The sequence below is a fragment of the Hypomesus transpacificus genome, chromosome 25 (genome assembly GCF_021917145.1).
Source record: "Hypomesus transpacificus isolate Combined female chromosome 25, fHypTra1, whole genome shotgun sequence".
Lineage (NCBI taxonomy): Eukaryota > Metazoa > Chordata > Actinopteri > Osmeriformes > Osmeridae > Hypomesus > Hypomesus transpacificus.
The window spans coordinates 3,587,489-3,603,893 of record NC_061084.1 but is presented as its reverse complement, the minus strand read 5'-3'; the positions used below and the strand labels follow the sequence as shown (position 1 = coordinate 3,603,893).

At 40.5% G+C, this 16,405-nt stretch overlaps 1 protein-coding gene across 7 annotated transcripts in view; it reads right to left on the bottom strand.

The window, feature by feature from the left end:
- Positions 1-16,405, bottom strand: part of dennd4c (DENN/MADD domain containing 4C) — a 186,643-nt gene that overhangs the window by 20,258 nt on the left and 149,980 nt on the right. For 5 of the 7 annotated variants that reach the window (XM_047048963.1, XM_047048961.1, XM_047048967.1 and 2 more), the window contains 4 exons: positions 15,900-16,075; positions 15,232-15,405; positions 10,538-10,721; positions 1,493-1,603 (listed from right to left, as the gene is read on the bottom strand). In XM_047048963.1, the coding sequence (XP_046904919.1) occupies positions 1,493-1,603; positions 10,538-10,721; positions 15,232-15,405; positions 15,900-16,075 (645 nt within the window). The remainder of the gene's footprint in view (positions 1-1,492; positions 1,604-10,537; positions 10,722-15,231; positions 15,406-15,899; positions 16,076-16,405) is intronic. The other 2 variants (XM_047048964.1, XM_047048965.1) reach the window with 2 other exon arrangements.

Sequence of the window (16,405 nt, the reverse complement as noted above, 5' to 3'; positions counted from 1 at the left end):
GTAGGGGTGTCACGATACCAAAAATTCAGAAGTCGGTGCCAATACCATTAAAATAACACGATTCTCGATGCCAATTTCGATACCATGGTAAAAAAAAGAGGATTGTCTAAGATTCCATGTAGGCTACTTGAACCATGAACTTCTTTAAAATATTTAAAAAAATGGCAAAATGTCCTACAAAGACATACAAAACATGTGCAATAGAGCATAGCACAACATAATAACGTGCAATTAAGCCATTCAGCTAACAAGATGAACATGACATGAGTTTACCTTCTAAGCTATGGGCTAACGTTAAAACTACAGCTAACCTAAACTATGTACATAAGCCATTGTAACACACGTGCCCACCATCTCAAACATCATGTAATGTGTATTTTAGTATGACAGATTAAACAAACAGAAAAAGAGCATTCTTTGGATGTATTCAGAATTTCGCTGCGACTTCAACGAATATTGATTTATTTTGTATGATGCCAGATGTTAGCATCGGTGCTGCGCCTCTTCTGGAACTGAATCAGAATTTGAATTCTTCAAACAAATCCAGATGACGATCTTTCAGGTGCTTAGCTAAATTGGAAGTATTCCCCCTTGGTCTGAAGACTGCGGTAGCATTTTTAGCATAATGGCTTCTGCGGATTCATTATAACGCCACGGTCATCTGCCTCAAACGCAAACTACTTTTTTTTGCCTTTCTTGTCAACAAGTCGAAGCGGGGCGATCGCTAAAGCAGCAGTTGTTATCTTGTTTTTCTTAATGTAAACGTTGACTAGAACACTCCTGAAGGCGCAGCACCGATGCTAACATCTGGCATCGGCGCTCACGGTACTTACGGTGCTTCAAAAAAATGGGCATTGTCGGTGTTTTGTTATTTTAGCATCGGAAGGTACCGTAAGTATCGGTTCTCGTGACATCCCTATTAGAAAGATCACCAGATATAGCGAGAAAGTCGCTAAGTTGGCAACACTGCTCTGTGGGTGTTTGGTTGTGTAAAAAAAAATAATCTTGTAGATCCGATTAAACGCAACTTCAATGTGAAAACCGAACCGTGGGTAGTGTGTTGAACGGTTCTTTTTTTGGGGTTCGGTTTTGCACCCCAAGTGAAAATCAGCGTACGCAAGCTTTTCGTGCATACGTAACATTTATACATGAGGCCCCTGGTCTCCCTCATTCTCAAGTAGGGTTTCAAGCTCCTTACATTTCAGAAAATTACCTTGCACTGTGGGGATCATTGGAAATATTTGCAAGTCACTTTGGTAATAGATCCACAGAATCAGATGATCGGGCAGAAGCAATAGAGTTACCCATTACAGTGCAATTAATTTGCTAATTACTTCCTATGTGAGATTGAAAATGCAGGCTGTGGACAATATATGCACTTGTGGATATCTGGGATGTATATAATTAGTTTTAGTTTTCCTTTCTAAATGAAATGCTTAGATTGTGAACCAATGCATACACTTGATTAAATGTGTGTGAATGTGTAAGATACCTGATCTCCCTCATTCTCAAGTAGGGTTTCAAGCTCCTTACGTAGAACCAGGGGACTGAGATAAGGCACAGACACAGGTTTGGGATTGGACGTCTTCTGTCCTAGGACATCCTGAAACACACATTGAGAAGATTTAAATGTAGTAAAAAAAGTTAAGACATATGGAACCTACACAGGATGTTGTAAAGATAAAAAAGAAACAAATACATTTTAGGCATGCATATACATTTCAATTTTGTCGATCAAAACAGTTTTGTTAATAGACCAAACTGCAAGGGTACAGGGACCAACATGCAAGTGAAGAGTGGGCTGCATAACTAGAACAGAAAAAGATCAAACCAAGATGGTAATTATTACTGATTCAATCAGTATTAGAACCCACTCAAATCACACAGCTGTGGAGTCTTCCAGCTCTTCTAGTTTGCTTGAAAGGTGTCTATGGCTGAATTGTATAGGTTCCTTGAATTTGACTAAGTTGGTTAAATGTGCTGTAAGTTTGCTGTGAATAATTTGATATGGCTCGAAACAGTAAAAGCAACATAAAATATATAGCTGCAAGCAGTAAATGGGTTCTCCCTGAAAAACGTAAATAAATAAATACATCTCAATTTCTCCCAATGTACATTTTATGATGGAAAAGATAAATGACGAGCCTGCTAAATTATGTTCCAGAGGGGATGGGGTGACCAAGGCTAGGGATTTGGCTATGCAGAGCATTTGACAGTAAATTAAGAGGTTGCAGGTTCGAAACCACCCATTGTATGCTGCATTGGATAAAGGTTCCTGCTAAATTCATTAATTGTCACTATTAGTAAACAGGCTAACTTTTGAATTAGAAATTGCAGACATATTGGTGTAGCTTGGTGACGTTCTTGTCCCTATACTGATGGATGGGTTCATGTTTGTATTTAGCGGCCAAGCAGCTAAATGTGAAGGCACCTATTGTTTTTGTCATTAAAATAATGTTTTGGGGTCAAGCAGCTAAGGCACCTTTTGTTAGTATTATTTAAATATTACTATTATTATTTTTATTTAGGGCTGTCAGGCGATTAAAATATTTAATCCCGATTAATCGCATTATTTCAAATGAGTAATCGTGATTTATTGCATTTCATCGCAAAATTTATCAATCTGTGTAATCTGTTAAATTTTACCCCAATAAATGAGTTTTGTTTTAAAATAACTTGCGAGGGTTGTCTGTCTGCCAAATATTAGCGGAGCGAACGCTGCTGCTGCTCTGCTAGCTGTGTGCTTTGCATGCAAGTGATAGTTTAGGCTGGAAGTACTCCGGTGATAACTAAACTCAGCATGACAATCAGTACACACAGCCTTAGTTTTGTCAACCGGACCGTCTCGCAACTTTTGGAAATGGAACTTCCCATCTAAAAGCGCTCTCCCCATCATTCAGCTACCGTCAGCAGTCGAAGTCATGTGACGACAGCTGATTCCCAGGGTCAAAAAGAAACCTGCGTTAACATCACGATTTTTTTTGTCTTGCGTTATTAACGCATTAACTTTGACAGCCCTATTATTATTATTATTATTATCATTATTCTACGGTAGTCTATTATTTTCATTATTCTATGAGGCCAGCTGCGGATGGAAAGAAACTGTTCATGAGGTTTTGGTTGTGAGGTTTTGGTCCTGCTGGAGGGGAGTGGGCCAAGCAGCGAAGCTGCGTACACAACCTGTTGTGTCCCTACCTTTTCTTATTACCATTATTATTACACATCATCATCTTATCGAGTCTTTGGCAGCCCCTAGAAACATGGTTAGGTTGTCCCTAAACATTTGTGTTATGTGACCACTGGTCAATAGTTCAATAATTCCGCCATGTTGGATTTTACTGAAAGGTGTAAAATCTCATTTTGTCCAATGTTCCCCAAATTTGACACAGATTATCTTCAGACCAAGCTTCATGAAAGGTGAGAGAGATGGAGTTTTGATTTTAAAAATAGTTTGTCCTGTACAGGTAATCGAAATTGACGGTTAGCCGTAAAACAGGAAGTTGGGCCGTGTCTCAGCAAATCTTTGATCTATAGACCAATTTTTTGTTTGTAAACATTCTGGATCCGCGCAAAATGTGGTTGCAGAAAACCGGGAAATGATAGCATTTATAATGGCAAAAGGACCACACGGATAATACAAATAGTTAGATTTAAAAAGACCAAAAAGGTCAAGGAGGACAGCCTTTAAGAGAGAAAGCGATTCCCAATTTATTTGTCGCATCAGAATTTAGATTTGGGTCACGAAAGTCTCAAAATTTGAGTGAGAATGTCGCCTGGTAGACCGCATTGTCTTAGGCGGCAGCCAGTCTCTTGTCTTGGTCGCGTCATGTCACAAAGTTCATATTTTTACAGTTAGGTCAATTCTACATCAAAAGTTTTACACCAAAAAAGTCAAGCAGGGCATCATTCAAGATATATGGGCATTCTGTTTTTAGCCGGCTGGTTCGATTATTTTTGTGATTTGTGTAAAACTGGAAATTTGAGTGAGGCTGCATCTCACGGCGTTATACTGTTTTGACGTTAGTCTCAGAGTCAGACTCGGGTCGCTCACTGGCACAATGTTGTGTTTCACTACACCAAAAACGTCAGTGAGGTGTGCCTTTTGTAGATACAAGCCTGCTGAAGATAGCCAGCATCTCGGATTTCTTTAACTGAGCCTGTTTCATTCGTAATAAAACATTTTAAAAAAGAGAAAGCGACCTCCGTTAGCCAGGCTACTTTTGCCCGATCACTTGGTCAGGCTATTTAACGGTATCAGGGTCAAGTGACTTTTGTGCATGGACAAGGGAAACGTAAATTTACTTGTCCAAAGGACAAGTGCCTCAAAAAGTTTATGTCAAGCCCTGCAATCCAGTGGCCAGAGATATATGATGACTTGATCGACACTCCAAGTGTATTATACCTGGGAGAAGTTTGTCTTTTGCAACCGACATGCGCAGTTGAGCCTGCTGACAGTCGTGTGACGTAGGGTGAAAATGGGTGGCTATTGACTTGCCCGAGAACCACATGGTGAAATTTGGCACAGAGGTTGGGGAAGGCCAGTGGCTTTTCTTACCAAGTTTCATGCCAGTTCCTTGAGCACTGTAGCGCCACCAATGGGGCAAGGTTGATGGGTTTTTAAATAGGTAACTTTTGAACCGTATGACCAAAGATTAGGTATTGTGACAGCGGATGGCGACTATGATGGCAGCTTAACATTTTGGTGCTCTGCTTCTGGTGTCCACATTTTTTTATTTAAAGGTTTTGTGTTGAGTTTTCAGTAGTTAACTTCAAATGACACCACAGATGGCATCCAAATAAAAATTGGCATTCTATCTCTTCAAGAAAAGGCCTAAAGACAACGATCATCTGCACGAAGCGAAGATGCTCGATAAACAACTGTGCCATAAAGGTGAGCATGAGCAGCCACAATTAGGCATGAGGAACAGTCAATAATCAGCAATCGACTTAATTCACTGGAAAATATGTCAACCCATCTCATGACAGGCTTCCATTTACATTACATTTAGTCATTTAGCAGATGCTCTTATCCAGAGCGACTTACAGTAAGTACAGGGACATTCCCCCGAGGCAAGTAGGGTGAAGTGTCTTGGCCAAGGACACAACTTCATTTGGCGTGGCCGGGAATCGAACTGGCGACCTTCAGATTACTAGCCCGATTCCCTAACCGGGCTTGATTATATGCGAGTCTTGGTGAGTGAAATAAAAAAGCAAGGTTGGTAGCAAGTCTCACCTGAATGAGCTTCAGGATAAGCAACTTCTTTATGAGAAGACAGAACGACATAAGACTGGTGGGCTTACAGGAAGAGCCTGAAGGAGGGGATGCAATCCAGTTCTTGCAGTATCAAATTCCAAAGTGGATACCGGCCTTGCAAGGGAAGACGATTGAAATTGAATGCGGACATTCTCTGTACGCAAAGGACAAATACTCCAAGAATAGGCCATGAACCTTGATCTTCAAACTTCTCCTTTATAGTGACAGGCAAGCGATCTGGAAGGGACCTAGAGGTTCCTCATCCCTGATTCACGAGTGGGGAACGCTACGATTTTTCCTTGACTTCAGCAATGGTATGTTTATGAAAAGGAAAGCCTGGTACTGTTCACTGCGTTCAGTGGAGACTGACTCGGTAAACAAGAGTTTAATAATAGAAGTGCCGAGGGGGGATCATTTTGCCCAGTGAGAGAAAATAAAATTGTATTTACGCACTCAATCAAATTCCAGGACCCTGCTTCCTTGACTTTTCCTAGATACATATCTAGGAAAAGTGTATTTTATTACCCAGTATTTTTACATTTTCAAAATACCACCGGGAAAAGCAAATTTAGGGCTATTTCTCTCCTGCTTACTGTTAAATAGCTGCCAGGTGCATGTTCTGACATTTTTTCCAGCATTCCAAGGCTGCGACTCCATTTTCTATCAGCAGATGTCGCAAGGACTCCCGTATGCGAGTCTTCGTTATTCAGACAAGTTTAACATGTAGTGTATAAATATACTTAATATGTATACTCTATACATATATACAGTGCCCTCCAAAAGTATTGGAACAGTGAGGCCAATTCCTTTATTTTTGCTGTAGACTGAAAACATTTGGGCTTGACATCAAACGATGAACGTGAAACCAGAGATCAACATTTCAGCTTTTATTTCCAGGTATTTACATCAGGATCTGATGCACAAATTAGAAAATATCACCTTTTTGTTCGAACCCACCCATTTGTCACGTGAGCAAAAGTATTGGAACATATGACTGACAGGTGTGTTTTGTTGCCCAGGTGTGTCCTATTACATACATTATTCAATCAATAAATACCACTGAATGTCTACACTCAGGTTCAGATTGGGTAAGATAGGTTTTGTCTATGCAGACTGTATTCAGAGGTGAAAACAACATGAAAACCGGAGCGCTGTCTTTGGGTGAAAAACAAGCAATTGTGAGTCTTAGAGAAGATGGAAAATCAATCAGAGCCATTGCAGAAACATTGGCCATAGCCAGTACAACCATTTGGAATGTCCTGAAGAAGAAGAAAACTACTGGTGTACTAAGTAACAGACGTCGAACAGGTAGACCAAGGAAAACATCAGCAGTTGATGACAGAAACATTGTGAGAGCTGTAAAGAAAGACCCTAAAACAACTGTTAGTGAGATCAGCAACAACCTCCAGATGGCAGGAGTGAAGGTATCACTATCTACTGTTCGCAGAAGACTTCATGAACAAAAGTACAAGGGCTACACCAGAAGATGCAAACCACTCATTAGCAAGAAGAATAGGAAGGCCAGGCTGGAATTTGCCAAAAAGTACAGAGATGAACCTCAAAAATTCTGGGACAAAGTTTTATGGACTGATGAGACAAAGATTAACTTTTACCAAAGTGATGGAAAGGCTAAAGTTTGGAGAAAGAAAGGAACTGCTCATGATCCCCAACACACAAGCTCATCTGTGAAACACGGTGGAGGTAATGTCATGGCTTGGGCTTGCATGGCTTCTAGGACGGGCTCATTAATCTTCATTGAGGATGTAACACATGATGGCAGCAGCAAAATGAACTCGGAAGTCTACAGAAACATTTTGTCTGCCAATTTAAGGAAAGATGCAACCAAACTGATTGGCAGAGCCTTCATCATGCAGCAAGATAACGACCCAAAACACACTGCCAAAACAACAAAGGAGTTCATCAGGGGCAAGAAATGGAAGGTATTAGACTGGCCAAGTCAATCTCCAGACTTAAACCCTATAGAGCATGCATTTTACCTGCTTAAGAGGAGACTGAAGGGAGGAACCCCACAAAACAAACAACAACTGAAAGAGGCTGCAGTGAAAGCCTGGGAAAGCATCAAAAAGGAAGAATGCAAAAGTTTGGTGACGTCAATGGGTCACAGACTTGCTCCAGTTATTGAAAGCAAAGGATTTGCAACTAAATATTAAGTCTTATTCACTTAAATATGTTTTAAGTATATCTGTTCCAATACTTTTGCTCACATGACAAATGGGTGGATTCAAACAAAATGTGATATTTTCTTAGTTGTGCATCAGATCCTGATGTAAATACCTGGAAATAAAAGCTGAAACGTTGATCTCTGGTCTCACGTTCATTATTTGATGTCAAGCCCAAATGTTTTCAGTCTACAGCAAAAATAAAGGAATTCGCCTCACTGTTCCAATACTTTTGGAGGGCACTGTATATATATATATATACACACACACACCGGGCTACCTTTTCAACTGCTTGTTAACGCGAATAGCTAATCAGCCATCCACATGTCAGCAACTCAATGCAATTAGGCTTATAGACGTGGTCAAAACAACTTGCTTATACCAAGCATCAAAATGGGGAATGTAGCAACCGATAATGTAATAACGGCCAATAATGTAATAATGGCCAATAACGTAATAATTTAAATGTAATAAAACCAATAACGTAATAAATTGCCAATAATGTGATAAAGTTGTTGAGCCAATACTGTAATAACGTGTTGCCAATAATGTAATAACTTATTACGTTATTGGCTGGTTATTACGTTATTGGCCTTGCATTGAAAAAAAAAATAATAATTATGTACCGGGCACCTCTCTCTTTCTTAGGGCTAGCTTATTTTTATTTTATCATTTGGGTCTTAAGTCATTACAATTCTTACAGATAGTGTTGTATAAATAGACAGTTGCTCATAATGGTGTATGTATGCAAAGATACAGTTATTCTTCACAGTTATGTTTTTCAACTTTGAACACAGGATAATATAACTTGTGGGGTATACTACAAAGAGAGATTGGTGGGTTAGCGAAGTATGTTGTGCTCAAAGCAAGGGTATGTGGTGACACAAAAGTGGCTTTTTAACCTGGCTTTCATTTTTCATGCTGCAAACTTAACCTGGAACAGGTTATGTCTGAGGTTGGATACTCAGAGTACTATAACAGAACCCTAAGAGTGAGGTATAAATCCAAATGGACTTCATTGCTCCTTTAAGGCCTCCTGTGGAGGGGGGTTTGAAGGTGGAGGGGTATCTGTAAGGTCGGATATTTAATCCAACCTAATAATTATCTGTTGCAAGATGCAATATTAAGGCTAAAGAGTGACACTTTCTTTCCAGAAATTGAAGATAAAATAAAGTGATAACTCAGTTATTACATTATTTGCTCTGTTATTACATTTTCAAAGTTTTTTTTTCCAATCCAAGGCCAACCAGCCAATAAAGTAACAAGTTATTACATTATTGGCAAAAAGTTATTAAGTTATTGGCTCAACAACTTTATTACGTTATTGGTTGTATTATATTTAAATTATTACGTTATAGGCCGTTATTATATTAATGGCCGTTATTACATTATCGGTTGCTACAGGGAGGAAAGGGGATTTAAATGACTTTGAACGTGGCATGGTTGTTGGTGCCAAACAGGCTGGTCTGAGTATTTGAGAAACTGCTGGTCTACTGGGATTTTCACGCACAACCATCTCTTGGGGGTTACAGAGAAAATATCCTGTGAGCGGCAGTTGTGTGGAAGAAATGCCTTTTTGATGTCAGGGGAGAATGGGCAGACTGGTTCGAGATGATAGAAAGGCAACAGTAACTCAAATAACCACTCGTTACAACCAAGGTATGTAGAATACCATCTCTGAACGCACAACACGTCGAACCTTGAAGCCGATGGGCTACAGCAGAAGAAGACTACACTGGGTGCCACTCCTATTAGCTAAGAACAAGAAACTGAGGCTACCATTTGCAAAAGCTCACCAAAATTGGACATTAAAAGCTTGGAAAAACGTTGCCTGGTCTGATGAGTCTCAAGTTCAGCTGTGACATTCATCTGAATATGCATGATGCTATCATGTCAATATGGACCACAATCTCTGAAGAATGTTTCCAACATCTCGTTGAAAGTATGCCACGAAGAATTGAGGCAGTTCTGAAGGCAAAAGATGTTCGGACCCGGTACTAGCGAGGTGTACCTAATATAGTGGCCAGTCCGTCCAGACAGTCCGTCTGTCCAATCAGGAGGGTCCGTCCTCTGCTAGATAGGCCCTACCTTTTCCGTAAGAAGTTAATGTTGTTGTGTTTTATGATTTGTTGAAGTGTTTTCATATTTGCTGTTGTGTTCTCCTATTTGGTGTTTTGTTTTCCTATATGTCATTGTGCTTTATGATTTGTTGAAGTGTTTTCATATTTGCTGTCGTGTTTTACGATTTGTTGAAACGTTTTCCTATTTGCCATTGTGTTTTATGATTTGCTGTTGCGTTGTGATTTGCACTTCAGGGCCACCATATATAGCTCAGAATTTCCAATAAATGAAGAACATTACATGTTTTACCAGTATAACTGGATCTAACTAGACCATTGGATGTTTATGATGTCTCTGTGTTTGTTTATAGGGACTCTATCCTCACTTAAGCTGTCCCTTGTTGGCACAGGCAAGAGGTGAGGTGGTATCGCCTTCTCCTCCTCAAGCCCGTCTACCTCCGCTTCCTCCTCTACAGTGAGAACTCCCTGTTCTAACAAAGCAGCCTGCACAGACTCGAACAATTCTGTCTTTCGGGCCTGTTCCCTAACTGCTATCTGGTAGTGGTCCGCAAGCACACACAAGTCCGCCTTGCGCAACCCCACCAGCGACTCCAGGGAAGGGGCCTCAATCAGAGTAGCGACTGCAGACTCAGCTATCCTGAACGCAACTACGCCACAGAACTAGAGTCGGGACAGGAGTCAGGTGGCTGAGCGGGTAGAGCATCGGGCTACTAATCTGAAAGTTGCCAGTTCGATTCCTGGCTGGTGCACATGACGTTGTGTCTTTGGGCAAGGCACTTTACCCTACTTGCCACGGGGTGAATGTCCATTTAATTCACTGATAGATTGTTTGAAAACATCCCAGACCATAAAACTAAAAAGCTCTGGACGACTTGGCTCCTTCATTGCTGTTTGCAGCTATATTTTCCTGTATTATTAAAGTAATAACAATTACGGACTAATCACAAGGCAACTGAGGATGGAATGGGTAGGGGAGGCATTACATGTGACAGGAATATCATGAATGAATGTAAGACACTTACACAGACCTCATGCAGTCTACTGGGTAGACTTCTGGTGGAAACACTGTGTCCAGGTCTCTGAGCTGAGTCTAGGCTCTGCAGGAAACCACCCACACTATTACTGCGAGTCAGTGAACTTTCATGCTTTCCTTTCTCAACTTCCAGCAGGCCCAGGGGGTCCAGCTGCACTGACTCCTGTAGAACACTAGTATAACAAAAGAGATGCAAAAATTAAGACAAAAGTAAAACAGGAAATGCAAATCAATATAAAATTCAGTTTAATCATTTGAGTTAAATTCCACCATCTAGGAACAAACTAAACTGGTTAGGCATGCAACAGTCTCCATTCCCAAACAGCAGAGCTGGTTGGACAGCCCACAATTAAATACGTTGTTGTTTGTGGACTACCGTTTCTGAATGCCTGACAGGTAGTTGCTGCGTACTGTAATGTAACATAGTGTAGTGAATGACGGGGTTGTTAGGGGCAGCGGTCAAGCGCTGTGCTGACAATCAAGAAAGTGGCTGCACCTGCGAAAGGGAGTGTCGGGAGGCGTTTAAAAGGGAGAGGATCAATAGGGGAGGTTGTTGGTGTGGGAGCCGTTGTGGTGGACATCACGCAAGTGCAGCAAACTGTACGCAATCGGGGTATGGCTGCGTTCGCAGACCATTTAGGGTTGCCGGTGCGAAGACAGCGAGGGGGGACAGGGCGAGGTTCCTGGCGGGTTAGGGTGACATAGATAGCAGGGCTATAGGCGTACCCTTGTCCGCTCCCAGCCTGTGGAGGAGGCTCTCCTGCTGTTCTTGGAGCGGCCTTACAAAGCGCAGACCCCAGGGGAGGGTCTCAACCCCCTGGAGAGTTAAGTATAGTGCTTTTAATATCTACCTATTATCCGTTCTGTGTAAGCTACCACACACGGGTAATTTAAGGTAGGCCACGATTTTAGAGTGTAGAGCAGAGAACTAGAGTACCACGGGAGGCAACTGCGCACCCGTACGACAGAGAAACCCTGCCAGCTGTCCCGAGACACGTGTGACGTTGCGGTGAGTGTGGGCGTGATAGCACCGTGAGGCCATTGCATGCTGTGCCCTCAGGGGATCTGAGCGTGGGGGTGTGATACGTGTGCCGTGCCCCGTGGGGGCGTTTATAAAAGAGGGTCTGTCCAAGCAACAGACACCTTGGTTGGCCCGGTGGGTGTTTCTATGTTAGGGTGCCCTAATTCGTGTACCGGAATATCTGTGTGCCGGAATATCTGTGTGCCTGGCCCCATGCTGTACCTTGTTTTATGAATTCCAAGTAACCTTGTTGTACCCTGAGTGTTCCCTCTCCTATGTTCAGCTGTGTACTCGCACTAGCCTGGAGTAACTATCTACCCTCCATAGCGGAAGCAAGGTTTATTACAATAGCATACTCTACCATACCGTTTTTATTTTTTTTCCTCTTTTCCAAGCGACTTGGTTATTGCCAGTGGAACTGCCATGAGGCATTTGTGAGTAGGTTTAATAGATGTCAGTTTTAGTATTAAAATACAGCACATTCCCGATACTTCCAAATTCTACCACATACAGGACTTATGTATTACTGTGCAAATCTAAAATGTATTACACATTAATTTTGAAGTTTGAATGGTAACAGCCCAACTTCTCCCCGCCCACAAAAAAATTTGGTCGGGAAGTTGGGTCTGGAGGGTCTCGTATTGGGGACAACTACAGAAACCCAGAATCGGGACGGACCAATGAAATTGCCAGGGCGGGCTTTATACGATGACGGACAGATGATCAACAGTAACGTAATCAACAACGTCACGAAAGAGCGCTTGGGTCGAATTTGTTTTCAACAAACAACACAGTATTGGTGGTAGGTCTATCCAATTGAGCGAAGAGGCATTTGTTTTACGAGTTCGGTTGAAACACGCCCCATAGTCACAGCCCAACAGAGAGTTTTCAGACTCATATTCTGACTAGAATTATGAGTATGACAACGTCAGGCTATGGTAACAGTATATATCACAATATAATTTTTCTTAACATTTCTAGTCGGCCAGTCTGCCGAACTTGGATTTGGATAGAGTAAAGCAGGTGTCAGTCACATAAGTAGAATTTTCCAACTTTTGCAGTGCTTTTCCATGGAAAATTAGCTAATATGTAGCCTAGCTGTCAACAGTACGTTTATGGGATCACAAGAAAACTTAGCTCAATATTAAAATTGGGCTAGATAACAAACTATTACATGGCTGAATAATCAATTCTGTTGGCCTAAATATTATTTTACTATGTCAATAATGCAATAAACTAACCTGGCATCTTTGCTTACATGGCTACACTATGCATTTTTTTTAACGTTTCAAATCTTTGAAGGCTACACGTTGAACGTTGTTTCATATAAAACCGAAAGGTAAGCCTGAAAACAATTGCGTAAGATTGCTTGCTATGTTTGTTTAGATTGATTGTGATTTTTGCGTTAAAGCTCCGTAGGTAATTTTATGCTTTGAAAATCCATACCATGGGCCAAATTCATACCAGTATATTTCTATACCATTCATACCGCCCACCCCTACTTCAATTCATTAATGACAACCAAGACTGTTAAGATATCACATTTAAATGTGTGGAAAAGGGAATATTTTCATATTAAACGATTATTATTCAGTACACTGTGGCATTGGTAACCATCTGCAGTGGGCAATCAAATGTCCATCATTTGTTTCTGGGGAGGAGTATGGGAAGAATTTGATCACCTCAGGAAGGTTTTTCCAGCATAGTTAATGGTGTTAGCAATCAAAGATTGCAAAAGAATACACTATTGTCACTGGGTATGCCTTGGCAGTACAGTCATGGCCAAAAATATTGGCAGTGACAAATGTGTTTTGCAAAGTTTGCCACTTCTGCATCTGAAAATAATTGTTCACATTCATATGCAGGTATACTGGATTTATTCTTATTTTCATGTCCTCAGCATTTCATACACTTTAAAGGCTTTTATTGGCAACAAAAATGTAATACATGCAAAGTCCCTTCTTTTAAAGCAATCAAGTCTGCTCTTATAATCAAATCTTATAATGATTTCACCAGACTTTGTACTCGTTCCCTTGTGCAGATAATAGAAATGTTGGCTGTTCATTTTGTGCCAGATCCCAAAAACTGTGAAATGTGGGTATTTGTGTGAGCTACTCATTCAAATACCAGAAATATTACAACTACACAAAATGTTTTATGTTGTCTTATCAAATATTAAATGATAAGTCATTGTGGAGGAAATTATGAAACTAATAAAGAGCCCTATAAACCATTGTAAGAAGCGCAAAGAATGTACGTCAATTGTATGATGAGGAATGGGTTTAACTACAGCTGTAACACAAGAGTGGTCCATAAATTAAATGAACAAGGGACGTTCACTCTTAACTGACAGATACAGCTATTAAGGATGGCCAAGAGTTTTAGATTTTTTTACTATGATGACATCAAATTTCACTTTTATTACTTTCAAGTTTTTGCATAAAATGTGAAAAACTATTGGATAATTCCACACCTAAAGTCAGAGTTTTATTAAGTATTTAGTGTTGAACTTATTCACACTTGACTGCCAAGACAGCCAAATACCCTTCTTTTCTTGGTGTTTTATTCAAATACCCTTTTCAATTTAAATATTCACTTTCTTTCCTTTGAGTCACATTACCCCAGTGTTTCAATATTATTGCCGCAGTACTCACTGAACGAGTGCCCCACTTACATTTTATATCTGAACCGTAGCAGTGTCTCTCACTCAAGTTAATTAAGTACACGTGCTTTAGAGTGGCCTCCCTTAATCGATAGGCTAGGCTACTGACCATTTACAATAACTTGTTACGTCAATTATTAATTGGCAGCATTTAAGCCATTTTGATCATACTTTATGAGTGGAAGGGGTGTCTTTAAGTAGCCTAACCTTATTGCTTTAGGGGAAATACGACGAAAATATGTGCAATATTACATTAGCTATTAGACCGCAGACTATCACATTAACATGCTACGAAATATTGTGAACTTCCGTTTCCAAATCATAACTCTATTATACATTATTATTGTTCAGATGACTTTGTTAAAATATTACTCTAAGAAAAGGAAGACGCCTGATGATGAAGATAACCAGGTAGCCTAAGTCACATTAATAATTTGTTTTTTTGTGAACGCACCATTTTTTTCCGCTCAGAGCCCACAATGCTTAGTTTTTTTTATCTAGAGGAAACGCTAGTGGTGGCTTCTACAACATTTTACAATGTTATAACTGGTTGCCTGATGAAATATTAGACAGGTGACAGAAGCAGACAGGCAGGAGTAGTGCAGGTGGTGGATAGAGGAGGAGACCAGAGTGAAGTGCAAATACAAGGGCAGAGTGAAGCAGAAGAGCACAATGTAGCAGGAGAGAGGGCAGAAAGAGAGGAGAGTGGAGGAGATGGCTGCATTGTGTGTGTGTGTGGGGGGGGGGGTGTTGTTCGGACAGACCTACCACCACTGCTAACAAAAATCCTTAAGGAAACACTGCAACCTGTTGCCTACACAGGTAAATGTTACTGGAAAATCCAGTCACAGAAATTACTCAACTGTGTTTTACCCGTGTCAGTGTGAAACTGCTGAAAACATTAAATAATTTTGTTTTAAAGGACACAGATAGTTTTTTAGTATGCACCTTAATTATAGCAACTTAAGGAACATCTTTCATCCGGAAAATATCTGAATACCTCTTATGAGTTAGCGATTGGCCCTCTGAGGCCTCTGGCTTCTTCCCAGACAAATCTGTAAAGCTATGGAGGCCTGATGGAGCTACCACCTTGATCTCTGTTGAACCTGTGATTGTTGGGTGGTCGTAGTTGTTGCTGTGTATACTATCCCCTGATGAACTCGGTTTCAAATACCTGGTAGAGGAGATTCAATTGAAAGAAAAAAGGTAGACCATGTACTTATTATGGATCTAGATCACACTTTGGTTTAGATAGATATAGACACCTGTAGATAGTTAACAGATTTTCCCACTATGAACATTGCTAGATACTTACACATAATTTATTAATCCCAACTCGTCAAATATTGCAGCTTGGGCAGACCCCTTTGGCGTCACTAAACTGACGGCGGGGGGCACCTTATTTGTTGTTTTTTGAAGCCTTGGGTTGCACATCAATGTGCAACCTTAGGCGTCAAAAAACAGTATAGTGACCCCAAAGTGGTCTGCCCAAGCGTCAATATTTGACGAGTTGGAATGAGTATGGGTTGGTTATTTAATATTTCATATACATTTATTATATTTAAGAAAAGCACATCCAATGACAAAATCCATTACAATGAAAATGTCATGTCTGAATTTAACTAAATGCTGATTTTATGAGAATAAAAGAAAGAAAGGATTTGTTACCCAGTCGAGGTGCGCAGGTCTTGGAACTCAGCATGGAGCAGTGGCAAGAAAGGCGAGGAACAGAAGGGGCACGTGGTGTTGAGGTTTGAATCATCTGCTGTCCAGCCGGCCATGATCTCTTCATCATACACCAAAGCGTCACAGGAGCGACACTGAGAGCAGGTTGATATAAGTACCTACAGCGGACAAATACACCAGGGATTCATAATGAATATCTGTGCTAATTTTGGAACACACTGGACAAAATGTGTGGCCTTTTTTCTCCTTTTAAATATAATCTAATATGGTAGCCACTTCAATTCAGATGACATGATAAATTCATATCAAAAGATATCACGAGATGGAGGAATTACTTTTTGAAGGAAAATACGTCAACCATAAACCAAAACAAATGTTGTCTTATTGCAGCTGCTTGGACCCCAATAATAATATGAAAGGATAGAAACACAATGGGTGCCTACATAGCTTTACTGCTTGGCCTCCAATAATACTAGCCTGGCATTGCC